This window comes from Epinephelus moara, chromosome 4, assembly GCF_006386435.1.
Source record: "Epinephelus moara isolate mb chromosome 4, YSFRI_EMoa_1.0, whole genome shotgun sequence".
NCBI lineage: Eukaryota > Metazoa > Chordata > Actinopteri > Perciformes > Serranidae > Epinephelus > Epinephelus moara.
In genome coordinates this window covers 22,721,300-22,735,831 of record NC_065509.1, presented here as the reverse complement: position 1 = coordinate 22,735,831, position 14,532 = coordinate 22,721,300, and the positions used below count along the sequence as shown (strand labels likewise).

Genomic DNA, 14,532 nt, shown 5'->3' with positions numbered 1-14,532 from the left:
ACATTGTGGAGGATGTAGTCATAAAGCAAAAATAACAAGCATCTGACACATACCTTACAAACATATAAAACCACACAGATATAGAGTCTCTGTATAAAGCATGGGAGTTAACAACAGTGTTGGAGTATGTGGAGTAAGCATATGGGATATTAATTTATGTGTTTAGGAGAACCAGACTATATTGTAGCTATAGTCGCTGTTTACCTTAAGTATTTTGTTTTTTGGGGCAAGTTTGGTCAATAGAAGGGTAAGGGGCACGAAAGGGAGCACATTCCAATGTTGATACTTGCCTAAACAGTGACAGAAAATCAGATGCTATATATAATATAAAATGTCAATCTCCCACTATCCTTGATGCATATTTCTAATTCTTAAACCAAGTTATAACTGCTTATAATGTTAAACCCAGCAACAATTTAAATTGTGAGTTACAAAAGGACTAAATACCTGTTCACTACTTCTGGCACTGTAAGAAAAGCAAACAAAAACAAACAGAAACAATGGTTTCAGGGAAACAAGAAAGAGGTTGATCTCACCTCTGTGAGCATATTCTCTGACTGTGTGTTATGTCTTGGCACTGTCCTGGTACCACTATGATCAACAGTCAGAGTGCTCTGACTGAAGGGTCGGGAGCACTTGACATCACTCTTCCGGGAGTCAGTAGTTCCGTACACCTCATAACTGAACCCCTGCTTCAGCGTACCGGTGCCTACGTCTGCGTAAAGGGGCGGGTAATATGGAATAACAGGAAGATTACCACTGGATTTGTAAAACGCGCGCTCACGTCTCCACCTGTAGACTTTCACTGATATAATAACCACCAAACACGTGATGAAGAGGAAGGAAACTACAGCCAAAGCCAAGACTAAGTAAAAAGTCAGGTTGTCATTGTACTCCTTGTCGTGTGGAAAGTCAGTGAACTCAGACAGCACTTCAGGGAAGCTGTCCGCCACCGCCACGTTAACAATGACTGTAGCTGAACGAGAGGGCTGCCCGTTGTCCTCCACTATAACACTCAGTCTTTGTTTGACAGCATCTTTATCAGTCACTTGGCGGATAGTTCTTATTTCTCCATTCTGTAAGCCCACTTCAAACAGCGCCCTGTCTGTGGCTTTCTGCAGTTTATAGGACAGCCAGGCATTCTGTCCAGAGTCCACATCAACAGCCACCACTTTAGTCACCAGATAGCCCACATCTGCTGAACGAGGCACCATTTCAGCCACCACAGAGCCACCAGTCTGCACTGGGTACAGCACCTGAGGAGGGTTGTCGTTCTGGTCCTGGATCAGTATTTTCACAGTCAGGTTGCTGCTGAGTGGAGGGGAGCCTCCATCCTGCGCTTTGACGCGAATATGAAACTCTTTTGTTTGCTCATAGTCAAAAGAACGCACAGCAAGTATCTCTCCACTCTCTGCATTCACTGAAAAATAAGCGGAGGCTGACATCCCATTCAGTTGGCTATCCTCAAGGAAGTATGAAATGCGCGCATTGTTCCCTGAGTCTTTGTCACTGGCTTTGACAGAGAGGATTGACATGCCAGGTGAATTATTTTCAGTGATGAAAGCGGTCCGATATGGTTGTGGGAACACTGGGGCGTGGTCGTTAACGTCCGATATTTTTAGATTAATAGTCTTATTTGTGTAATAAGGCGGGGATCCCTCGTCCATTGCTGTTATTGTTATATTATATTCTGGCACCGTTTCACGGTCCAGAACATCGTCAGACATCAGGCTATAAAAATTAGAGGATGATGACTTGATTTTAAAAGGTAAATCTCTGCTAATAAAACACTTTACTTGGCCATTTTTATCTGAGTCCAAGTCTTTGATATTGAGCATCGCTATAACAGTGTCTGGAGCTGAATCCTCTGGTATGGGGTTGGAGAGGGAAATAATGCTTATGACAGGGGCGTTATCATTTAGGTCGGTCACTTCAATCAGCACTTTACTTGTGTCTGCCAAGCCTCCTTTGTCTGTAGCTTCAATGTCTATTTCATAATGCTTTGCCTTTTCATAATCTAACACACCAGTTACAGTCATTTCCCCGGTATGGGGATCAATATTAAAAAGGGATGATGCGCTATCGGTGTGCTGAGAGAAGGAGTACATTACCTCCTCGTTTGCTCCTTTATCATTATCAGTGGCGCTGACTTTTACGAGAACAGTGCCCCGAGGAGCGTTTTCTGGAACTGTCACCCTGTAAGCAGACTGACTGAATACTGGTGCATTGTCATTTGCATCCAAAACAACTACATTTATTTTGACAGAACCCGATTTTTGAGGACTTCCTCCGTCAAATGCTGTCAGAGTTAATTTATGCTCCTCTTGTTTTTCTCTGTCGAGAGACGTGTGAAGAACCATTTCAATATATTTCGTTCCATCAGACCGAGAAACTATATTTAATTTGAAATTATCTGTAGGATTAAGTTTGTATGATTGAATAGTATTATGAGCTACATCGGGATCTTTGGCACTCTCAAGAGAATAGCGAGCCCCTGGTGAGGCCGATTCACTAACCTGGAAATTGTATTCCCTTTTCGAAAAGAACGGAGCATTATCATTAATATCTGTAATCTCTACATCAATTCGATGCAACTCCATTGGATTCTCAAGGATAATTTGGAAATGAAGAGAGCAGGGAGACACTTGCTTGCACAGATCTTCTCTGTCGATCCTTTTAGCCACTACCAGCGTTCCCTTTTCTGCATTCAGACCAATGTACTCACTGCCGTCCTCGGTAAATATCCTAGCACGCCCAGATTTCAGTCGTTTAACATCCAAGCCTAAATCCTGAATGATATTCCCGACCACCGAGCCCGTCGCCATCTCCTCAGGTATAGAATAGCGGACCTGTCCGAGAGCCATTTCTGCGACGCAGATGCAGAGAAGCAGCGGCCACCATGATAAAGATTTTCTTTCGGGCACACAACAAAGAACGCCCATCATGGCGAGAGCCCTCGCAAAATCCGAATGGAAAAACAAAACCACCGTGTCAAGATCCGAACAAGAGTTTGGTCAGAGGCTCATTCCTGAATGCTTGGCGGGTGGCTTTTGTCAGTCTATAGTTCCGATTAAAACAGAGGTCTAATAACGCACCAGACAGAGGAGGGAGGACGTCACTCAGGAAAAAGAGCCTTATTTTCCTCACACTAACCAACAGCGGCACTTAGGGACGTAAACAGATATTGCAGAAATAGCCATGTAAATATGGATTGAGATGTCATTATTTCATACAAGATAGATAGATAGATAGATAGATAGATAGATATTGTGATGTCGAGTCTCTGTCCATGGTACTGAACATTTGAAGTGGCTGGGATTTGCTTCTACAATATTAATTTCTAACCTCTAGAGGAGAGTCAGGTTCATCCAGGATGCTCTTGTCACTCTGTATCCGCTGCATCGTCCCTGTAGAACTGGGGTCCATTATCAGCACGTTCTGACTACCGGCTCTGCCGAACTTACAGTCACTCTTTCTGGAGTCTGTCGTCCTGCACACCTCGTAATTGTACACGTGTTGGAGAGTCCCTGTCCCCAAAGTGTCTGAGTAACGTGGTGGATAATATGGAATGACAGGGAGACTGGAGTGATACAGGATGCGAGACTGTCTCCATCTGTAGATTTTCACTGATATAATAACCACCAAACACGTGATGAAGAGGAAGGAAACTACAGCCAAAGCCAAGACTAAGTAAAAAGTCAGGTTGTCATTGTACTCCTTGTCGTGTGGAAAGTCAGTGAACTCAGACAGCACTTCAGGGAAGCTGTCCGCCACCGCCACGTTAACAATGACTGTAGCTGAACGAGAGGGCTGCCCGTTGTCCTCCACTATAACACTCAGTCTTTGTTTGACAGCATCTTTATCAGTCACTTGGCGGATAGTTCTTATTTCTCCATTCTGTAAGCCCACTTCAAACAGCGCCCTGTCTGTGGCTTTCTGCAGTTTATAGGACAGCCAGGCATTCTGTCCAGAGTCCACATCAACAGCCACCACTTTAGTCACCAGATAGCCCACATCTGCTGAACGAGGCACCATTTCAGCCACCACAGAGCCACCAGTCTGCACTGGGTACAGCACCTGAGGAGGGTTGTCGTTCTGGTCCTGGATCAGTATTTTCACACTCACGTTGCTACTGAGTGGAGGGGAGCCTCCATCCTGCGCTTTGACGCGGAAGTGGAAGTCTTTGATCTGCTCGTAGTCAAAAGAGCGCACTGCATGGATGACTCCACTATCAGCACTAACCGACACATATGAGGAGACTGGCACTCCGTTAACAGAGGAGTCCTCCAGTATGTAAGAAACACGGGCATTCTGGTTCCAGTCAGCGTCTCTGGCTTTCACTGTGAATATAGAGAGGCCTGGTGTGTTGTTTTCTACAATGTAGGCCTCATATGAGCTCCTCTCAAAGACAGGCGCGTTATCATTCACATCAGAGATCTGTAAGGTGAGAGTGACGCTGCTGGAGAGGGAGGGCACTCCCTCATCAGAACACGTCACTGTTATATTATACTCAGAGGCTGTCTCCCTGTCTAAACCACTTTCTGTAATTAAACTGTAGAAATCATTGTTCGTAGACTTCATCACAAAAGGAATATCATTATTTATACTGCACTGGACCCTGCCATTTTCACCTGAGTCTGCGTCTTCAATATTTATCATTGTCACCACAGTACCAGGTTTGGCATCCTCTGATATCACGTTTGATTTAGACATTATATGAATATCAGGTTTATTGTCATTCATGTCGATGACGTCAATCATCACTTTACATGAGTCAACTAGTCCTCCGTCATCACTTGCACGAATATTTATCTGAAACGTTCGAGCTTTTTCATAATCAACATTTCCTTTCAGCCGAATTTCACCACTGACATCATTGACTTCAAACAACCCACGAGCATTATCTAAAATACTGGAAATTGAATAAGTTATTTTTCCATATGATCCGTGATCTGCATCTGTCGCAGTAACCGTCGCTACTACTGTTCCTACTGGGGCATTTTCTTGCATGGAGGCTTTATAAATAGGCTTCGTAAAAACAGGAGCATTGTCATTAGCGTCTATAACAGTGATCAGAATCTGCATTGTTCCTGACATCTGCGGCTCTCCTCCATCCACCGCCGTCAGAACTAAAGAAAGGTGTTCATGTTTTTCTCTATCTAAAGGCTTCTCTAAGACCATTTCAACGTTTTTCGTCCCATCTGCTTGATCATGTAACTTAACAACAAAATTGTCCGTCGGTTCAAGTTTATATGTTTGCAACCCATTTGTGCCCACATCCGGATCAACTGCCCGATCTAATATGAATCTAGCCCCACTAACAGCGGATTCACTAATTTTAAATTTGACGTCGTTCTTGTCGAAGGATGGAGGGTTATCATTAACATCTGTGATCTCAATAGTTACACTGTAAAATTCCATCGGATTCTCTAATATAATCTGAAAATGCAAAGCACAAGGCGTCGTCTGACCACAAAGCGCCTCCCTGTCTATCCTATCTTTGATGAGGAGGACTCCTCTGTCGTTATTCAGCTCAATATATTCGCCACTGTCTCGAGTAAAAATACGAGCTTTACCCGATTTTAGTCTTTTAACATCTAAGCCAAAATCTTTTGCCATGTTTCCTACCAGAGAACCTTTTGGCATTTCCTCGGGAATGGAGTAGCTGACTTGTCCGAGGACCGAGCTGACAGAGAGGAGCGATAAAAACAACAGTACTCGTCCTCTCATTGTTCTGTCCGACGTTATTCCAGTGTACAGAAGAATGGCTTTTAGGTTTCCACCCTCCGATTTTTCCCAGTCAACGCCGATTTGAAAAGCATATCCCCAACGAGAAATATATTTCCTGCTCTGTGTCTCCGTTAAAATCCAGACGACGTGCTCTGCTTCTGTCTCTTTCTCTCTCTAAAATAAAGACATGGTGGGAGGTACAACGAGTCTGCGGTAAATCTGATAGAGACTGGCCAACAGCGGCACTCTGAGTTCATAAAGTAAAACTGCATGTGAAATGAACAAAACAACTTGATATGGCGAGGTTAAGAATCAAAATCAGCAAAGAATAAACAAATCTTCGGTGAGTGGGCAGGTACTACAGCTGCTTGATAACAATTGTGCCTAAATGAGGAACATGAGATGTAAACGTCAGATAAATTGCCTAGATTATGTGATTTAAAGACACACTGGAAATGCAACTTGAAAAAAATACATGATGTTGGATGGATCGTCATGTCGCTCTCCAAGGTGCTGAAAATAGAAGGAAAGCGATTTAAAGCGTGACTTCAACGATGAAACAAAGAGCTAGCAATTTCTAACCTTGAGAGGAGAGTCAGGTTCATCCAGGATGCTCTTGTCACTCTGTATCCGCTGCATCGTCCCTGTAGAACTGGGGTCCATTATCAGCACGTTCTGACTACCGGCTCTGCCGAACTTACAGTCACTCTTTCTGGAGTCTGTCGTCCTGCACACCTCGTAATTGTACACGTGTTGGAGAGTCCCTGTCCCCAAAGTGTCTGAGTAACGTGGTGGATAATATGGGATGACAGGGAGACTGGAGTGATACAGGATGCGAGACTGTCTCCACCTGTAGATTTTCACTGATATAATAACCACCAAACACGTGATGAAGAGGAAGGAAACTACAGCCAAAGCCAAGACTAAGTAAAAAGTCAGGTTGTCATTGTACTCCTTGTCGTGTGAAAAGTCAGTGAACTCAGACAGCACTTCAGGGAAGCTGTCCGCCACCGCCACGTTAACAATGACTGTAGCTGAACGAGAGGGCTGCCCGTTGTCCTCCACTATAACACTCAGTCTTTGTTTGACAGCATCTTTATCAGTCACTTGGCGGATAGTTCTTATTTCTCCATTCTGTAAGCCCACTTCAAACAGCGCCCTGTCTGTGGCTTTCTGCAGTTTATAGGACAGCCAGGCATTCTGTCCAGAGTCCACATCAACAGCCACCACTTTAGTCACCAGATAGCCCACATCTGCTGAACGAGGCACCATTTCAGCCACCACAGAGCCACCAGTCTGCACTGGGTACAGCACCTGAGGAGGGTTGTCGTTCTGGTCCTGGATCAGTATTTTCACACTCACGTTGCTACTGAGTGGAGGGGAGCCTCCATCCTGCGCTTTGACGCGGAAGTGGAAGTCTTTGATCTGCTCGTAGTCAAAAGAGCGCACTGCATGGATGACTCCACTATCAGCACTAACCGACACATATGAGGAGACTGGCACTCCGTTAACAGAGGAGTCCTCCAGTATGTAAGAAACACGGGCATTCTGGTTCCAGTCAGCGTCTCTGGCTTTCACTGTGAATATAGAGAGGCCTGGTGTGTTGTTTTCTACAATGTAGGCCTCATATGAGCTCCTCTCAAAGACAGGCGCGTTATCATTCACATCAGAGATCTGTAAGGTGAGAGTGACGCTGCTGGAGAGGGAGGGCACTCCCTCATCAGAACACGTCACTGTTACATTATACTCAGAGGATCTCTCTCTGTCCAGATCACTGTCTGTCACTAAACTATAGAAATTATTTGATGTAGATTTCAATACAAAGGGAATATTATCATTTATAAAACACTGAACTTTGCCATTCTCACCCGAGTCTGGGTCTTGAATATTTATTATCGTAACGACTGTGTTGGGGTTCGCGCTCTCTGATATAGTCGTTGATTTAGACATGATTTTAATTGTTGGTTTGTTGTCATTAATATCAACGACATCTACACTCACTTTACATGAATCTGATAGTCCCCCGTTATCCATTGCGCGCACATTGATCTGAAAATTTCGTTTCTTCTCATAATCTAAATGTCCAACCAGTTTAACCTCACCGCTGTCCTCATTTACTTCAAACATGTGTCTGACGTCATCGAAAGTGTTTGTGATTGAGTATGTTATTTTACCATTCAACCCATGATCAGCATCTGACGCACTGACAGTGGTCACGATCGTGCCCTTTGCAGCATTTTCAGCTACAGTGCCTTTGTATATCTGCTGTGTAAAAACAGGTGCATTGTCATTGACATCTAAGACTGTGATGAGAATCTGCATTGTTCCTGACATCTGCGGCTCTCCTCCATCTAAAGCCGTCAGCGCCAAAGACATGAACTCATTTTTCTCTCTGTCCAGAGGTTTTTGTAAAACCATCTCAACATTCTTTGTACCATCAGCTTGGTTGTGCAGTTTGAGTAAGAAATTATCACTTGGCTTGAGTATGTAGCTTTGGAGACCATTTATACCCACATCTAAATCTACAGCTCTTTCCAAAACAAATTTAGACCCAACGACTGCAGATTCGCTAATTCTGAATTTGATATCACTCTTTTCGAAAGATGGCGCATTGTCGTTGATATCTGTAATTTCCACCGTTACACTGTAAAATTCTATAGGATTCTCTAACACGATCTGAAAATGCACAGCACATGGTGTCGTATCTCCGCATAACGCCTCTCTGTCTATTCTCTCTTTAATAAGGAGGACTCCTCTGTCGCTGTTCAGCTCGATGTACTCTCCGCTGTCACCCGAATAAACCCGAGCGTTTCCCAACCTCAGTCGTTTAACATCTAAACCTAAATCTTGAGCTATATTACCGACCAAAGAGCCTGTCGCCATTTCCTCCGGAATAGAATAACTGACCTGCCCGAGGACTGATCTGAGAGAGAGGATCGAAACAAACAACAGTACTTGCCGTCTCATTGTTCGGTATTATCTCGGCAAAAACAAACAGCAACCTCGTAGAATCCGTCAGAAAGATGGACAAGTGTTCAAATAAAAGTTGAAGCAAACATAATCCTCATATTTGAAGCCAGAAAAAGAGAGTTGTGCCTCGTCGTGTTTTTCGGCTCCTCTCCCGAAGACAATGCGATCTGTGCCTGCCCTTTCTCTCTAATACACCGAAATGAAGAGGCGGTGCTGCTGTAAATATACTACAACTGCGACAGACTAGGCAACAGCGGCCCATGGAGTTCAGAAAGCAATACTGCAGAAAATATGATGACAGAGGGGAAGAGGGGGGAAATATCGTGCAAAGGTTGAAAATAAATTGTAATATGTATTACAAGATGACGTTTTCTTCTCAATTAAAATACAATCTAAGTATGTAAAAAAAAAACATTTCAAAGATCTCGATATTCAAAGTATGGAGGGTGAACAGTGACCACTTTCTTTCGGTCATGTTGAGTATTACGCATACTTTAATGCTTCGTGTTGCTCTCCAAGGTCCTGAAAACACAATACCAATCGGACATACAAAATACTGGTGCATTTGATTTAAGCCTTTAGTGATGACAAGTTAATGAGGGGTAGCGTGTGTGATGTAACACCGTCTAACCTCGAGAGGAGAGTCAGGTTCATCCAGGATGCTCTTGTCACTCTGTATCCGCTGCATCGTCCCTGTAGAACTGGGGTCCATTATCAGCACGTTCTGACTACCGGCTCTGCCGAACTTACAGTCACTCTTTCTGGAGTCTGTCGTCCTGCACACCTCGTAATTGTACACGTGTTGGAGAGTCCCTGTCCCCAAAGTGTCTGAGTAACGTGGTGGATAATATGGAATGACAGGGAGACTGGAGTGATACAGGATGCGAGACTGTCTCCATCTGTAGATTTTCACTGATATAATAACCACCAAACACGTGATGAAGAGGAAGGAAACTACAGCCAAAGCCAAGACTAAGTAAAAAGTCAGGTTGTCATTGTACTCCTTGTCGTGTGGAAAGTCAGTGAACTCAGACAGCACTTCAGGGAAGCTGTCCGCCACCGCCACGTTAACAATGACTGTAGCTGAACGAGAGGGCTGCCCGTTGTCCTCCACTATAACACTCAGTCTTTGTTTGACAGCATCTTTATCAGTCACTTGGCGGATAGTTCTTATTTCTCCATTCTGTAAGCCCACTTCAAACAGCGCCCTGTCTGTGGCTTTCTGCAGTTTATAGGACAGCCAGGCATTCTGTCCAGAGTCCACATCAACAGCCACCACTTTAGTCACCAGATAGCCCACATCTGCTGAACGAGGCACCATTTCAGCCACCACAGAGCCACCAGTCTGCACTGGGTACAGCACCTGAGGAGGGTTGTCGTTCTGGTCCTGGATCAGTATTTTCACACTCACGTTGCTACTGAGTGGAGGGGAGCCTCCATCCTGCGCTTTGACGCGGAAGTGGAAGTCTTTGATCTGCTCGTAGTCAAAAGAGCGCACTGCATGGATGACTCCACTATCAGCACTAACCGACACATATGAGGAGACTGGCACTCCGTTAACAGAGGAGTCCTCCAGTATGTAAGAAACACGGGCATTCTGGTTCCAGTCAGCGTCTCTGGCTTTCACTGTGAATATAGAGAGGCCTGGTGTGTTGTTTTCTACAATGTAGGCCTCATATGAGCTCCTCTCAAAGACAGGCGCGTTATCATTCACATCAGAGATCTGTAAGGTGAGAGTGACGCTGCTGGAGAGGGAGGGCACTCCCTCATCAGAACACGTCACTGTTATATTATACTGAGAGGATCTCTCTCTGTCCAAATCACTGTCTGTCACTAAACTATAGAAATTATTTGATGTAGATTTCAATACAAAGGGAATATTATCATTTATAAAACACTGAACTTTACCATTCTCACCAGAGTCTGGGTCTTGGATATTTATCATCGTAACCACAGTGTTGGGGTTCGCGCTCTCTGATATAGTCGTTGATTTAGACATGATTTTAATCGTTGGTTTATTGTCATTTATATCAACGACATCTACAATCACTTTACATGAATCTGTCAGTCCTCCGTTGTCCCTTGCGCGCACATTGATCTGAAAATTTCGTTTCTTTTCATAATCCAAATGTCCTATCAATTTAACCTCACCACTGTCCTCATTTATTACAAACATGTGTCTGACGTCATCCAGAGTATTTGTAATTGAATATGTTATTTTACCATTTAACCCACGATCAGCATCTGACGCACTGACAGTGGTCACGATCGTTCCCTTTGCAGCATTTTCAGCTACAGTGCCTTTGTATATCTGCTGTGTAAAAACAGGTGCATTGTCATTGGCATCTAAGACTGTGATGAGAATCTGCATCGTTCCTGACATCTGCGGCTCTCCTCCATCTAAAGCCGTCAGCGCCAAAGACATGAACTCATTTTTCTCTCTGTCCAGAGGTTTTTGTAAAACCATCTCAACATTCTTTGTACCATCAGCTTGGTTGTGCAGTTTGAGTAAGAAATTATCACTTGGCTTGAGTATGTAGCTTTGGAGAGTGTTAGTACCCACATCTAAATCAACTGCTCTTTCTAAATCAAATTTAGCACCAACTACCGCAGACTCGCTAATTATGAATTTAATTTCGTTTTTTTCAAAGGTAGGCGCATTGTCGTTGATATCTGTAATTTCCACCGTTACACTGTAAAATTCCATAGGATTCTCTAACACGATCTGAAAATGCACAGCACATGGTGTCGTATCTCCGCACAACGCCTCTCTGTCTATTCTCTCTTTAATAAGGAGGACTCCTCTGTCGCTGTTCAGCTCGATGTATTCTCCGCTGTCACCAGAATAAACCCGAGCGTTTCCCAACCGCAGTCGTTTAACACCTAAACCTAAATCTTGAGCTATATTACCGACCAAAGAGCCTGTCGCCATTTCCTCCGGAATAGAATAACTGACCTGCCCGAGGACTGATCTGAGAGAGAGGATCGAAACAAACAACAGTACTTGCCGTCTCATTGTTCGGTGTTATCTCGGAAAAAAACAAACAACAACCTCGTAGAATCCGTCAGAAAGATGGACAAGTGTTCAAATAAAAGTTGAAGCAAAAATAATCCTCATATTTGAAGCCAGAGAAAGAGAGTTGTGCCTCGTCGTGTTTTTCGGCTCCTCTCCCGTAGACAATGCGATCTGTGCCTGCCCTTTCTCTCTAATACACCGAAATGAAGAGGCGGTGCTGCTGTAAATATACTACATCTGCAACAGACTAGGCAACAGCGGCCCATGGAGTTCAGAAAGCAATACTGCAGAAAATATGATGACAGAAGGGAAGAGGGGGGAAATATCGTGTAAAGGTTGAAATTAAATTGTAATACTATGTATTACAACATAACGTTTTTCTTCTCAACTAAAATACAATCAAAGTATGTAAAAAAAACATTTCAAAGATCTCAATATTCAAAGTATGGAGGGTGAACAGTGACCATTTTCTGTCGGTCATGTTGAGTATTACGCATACTTTAATGCGTCGTGTTGCTCTCCAAGGTGCTGAAAACACAATACCAATCGGACATACAAAATACTGGTGCATTTGATTTTAGCCTTTAGTAATGACAAGTTAATGAGGGGTAGCGTGTGTGATGTAACACCTTCTAACCTCTAGAGGAGAGTCAGGTTCATCCAGGATGCTCTTGTCACTCTGTATCCGCTGCATCGTCCCTGTAGAACTGGGGTCCATTATCAGCACGTTCTGACTACCAGCTCTGCCGAACTTACAGTCACTCTTTCTGGAGTCTGTCGTCCTGCACACCTCGTAATTGTACACGTGTTGGAGAGTCCCTGTCCCCAAAGTGTCTGAGTAACGTGGTGGATAATATGGAATGACAGGGAGACTGGAGTGATACAGGATGCGAGACTGTCTCCATCTGTAGATTTTCACTGATATAATAACCACCAAACACGTGATGAAGAGGAAGGAAACTACAGCCAAAGCCAAGACTAAGTAAAAAGTCAGGTTGTCATTGTACTCCTTGTCGTGTGGAAAGTCAGTGAACTCAGACAGCACTTCAGGGAAGCTGTCCGCCACCGCCACGTTAACAATGACTGTAGCTGAACGAGAGGGCTGCCCGTTGTCCTCCACTATAACACTCAGTCTTTGTTTGACAGCATCTTTATCAGTCACTTGGCGGATAGTTCTTATTTCTCCATTCTGTAAGCCCACTTCAAACAGCGCCCTGTCTGTGGCTTTCTGCAGTTTATAGGACAGCCAGGCATTCTGTCCAGAGTCCACATCAACAGCCACCACTTTAGTCACCAGATAGCCCACATCTGCTGAACGAGGCACCATTTCAGCCACCACAGAGCCACCAGTCTGCACTGGGTACAGCACCTGAGGAGGGTTGTCGTTCTGGTCCTGGATCAGTATTTTCACACTCACGTTGCTACTGAGTGGAGGGGAGCCTCCATCCTGCGCTTTGACGCGGAAGTGGAAGTCTTTGATCTGCTCGTAGTCAAAAGAGCGCACTGCATGGATGACTCCACTATCAGCACTAACCGACACATATGAGGAGACTGGCACTCCGTTAACAGAGGAGTCCTCCAGTATGTAAGAAACACGGGCATTCTGGTTCCAGTCAGCGTCTCTGGCTTTCACTGTGAATATAGAGAGGCCTGGTGTGTTGTTTTCTACAATGTAGGCCTCATATGAGCTCCTCTCAAAGACAGGCGCGTTATCATTCACATCAGAGATCTGTAAGGTGAGAGTGACGCTGCTGGAGAGGGAGGGCACTCCCTCATCAGAACACGTCACTGTTATATTATACTGAGAGGATCTCTCTCTGTCCAAATCACTGTCTGTCACTAAACTATAGAAATTATTTGATGTAGATTTCAATACAAAGGGGATATTATCATTTATAAAACACTGAACTTTACCATTCTCACCAGAGTCTGGGTCTTGAATATTTATCATCGTAACCACAGTGTTGGGGTTCGCGCTCTCTGATATAGTCGTTGATTTAGACATGATTTTAATTGTTGGTTTATTGTCATTTATATCAACGACATCTACAATAACTTTACAAGAATCTGTGAGTCCTCCGTTGTCTCTTGCGCGTACAATGATCTGAAAATTTCGTTTCTTTTCATAATCCAAATGTCCAATCAGTTTAACCTCACCGCTGTCCTCATTTACTTCAAACATGTGTCTGACGTCATCTAAAGTGTTTGTAATTGAGTATGTTATTTTTCCATTTAACCCATGATCAGCATCTGACGCACTGACAGTGGTCACGGTCGTTCCCTTTGCAGCATTTTCAGCTACAGTGCCTTTGTATATCTGCTGTGTAAAAACAGGTGCATTGTCATTGGCATCTAAGACTGTGATGAGAATCTGCATTGTTCCTGACATCTGTGGCTCTCCTCCATCTAAAGCCGTCAGCGCCAAGGAAATGAACTCATTTTTCTCTCTGTCCAGAGGTTTTTGTAAAACCATCTCAACATTCTTTGTACCATCAGCGAGGTTGTGCAGTTGAAGTAAAAAATTATCACTTGGATTGAGTATGTAGCTCTGAAGACCATTTACACCCACGTCTAAATCAACTGCTCTTTCCAAAACAAATTTAGCACCAACTACCGCAGACTCGCTCATTATGAATTTAATTTCGTTTTTTTCAAAGGTAGGCGCATTGTCGTTGATATCTGTAATTTCCACCGTTACACTGTAAAATTCCATAGGATTCTCTAACACAATCTGAAAATGCACAGCACATGGTGTCGTATCTCCGCACAACGCCTCTCTGTCTATTCTCTCTTTAATAAGGAGGACCCTCTGTCGG

General features: G+C 43.9%; 2 protein-coding genes across 44 annotated transcripts in view; both read right to left on the bottom strand.

Moving 5' to 3' along the window:
* LOC126388510 (protocadherin gamma-C5-like) overlaps nt 1–14,532 on the bottom strand; it is a 329,671-nt gene that overhangs the window by 58,894 nt on the left and 256,245 nt on the right. The window contains exons 1-2 of one of the 43 annotated variants that reach the window (XM_050041665.1): nt 11,753–12,295; nt 6,313–8,732 (exon numbers count right to left, since the gene is read on the bottom strand). The exons of 40 other annotated variants lie outside the window; for them this stretch is intronic. In XM_050041665.1, the coding sequence (XP_049897622.1) occupies nt 6,313–8,697 (2,385 nt within the window). In that variant the 5' untranslated portion in view covers nt 8,698–8,732; nt 11,753–12,295. Of the gene's footprint in view, nt 1–6,312; nt 8,733–9,331; nt 12,296–14,532 lie in introns of those variants that run through there. 2 more of the 43 variants (XM_050041646.1, XM_050041663.1) reach the window with 2 other exon arrangements.
* Nucleotides 3,334–6,296, bottom strand: LOC126388529 (protocadherin beta-16-like). The gene has a single exon (XM_050041703.1). It carries the CDS (start codon nt 5,728–5,730, stop codon nt 3,334–3,336), a length of 2,397 nt encoding a protein of 798 aa, XP_049897660.1. The 5' UTR covers nt 5,731–6,296.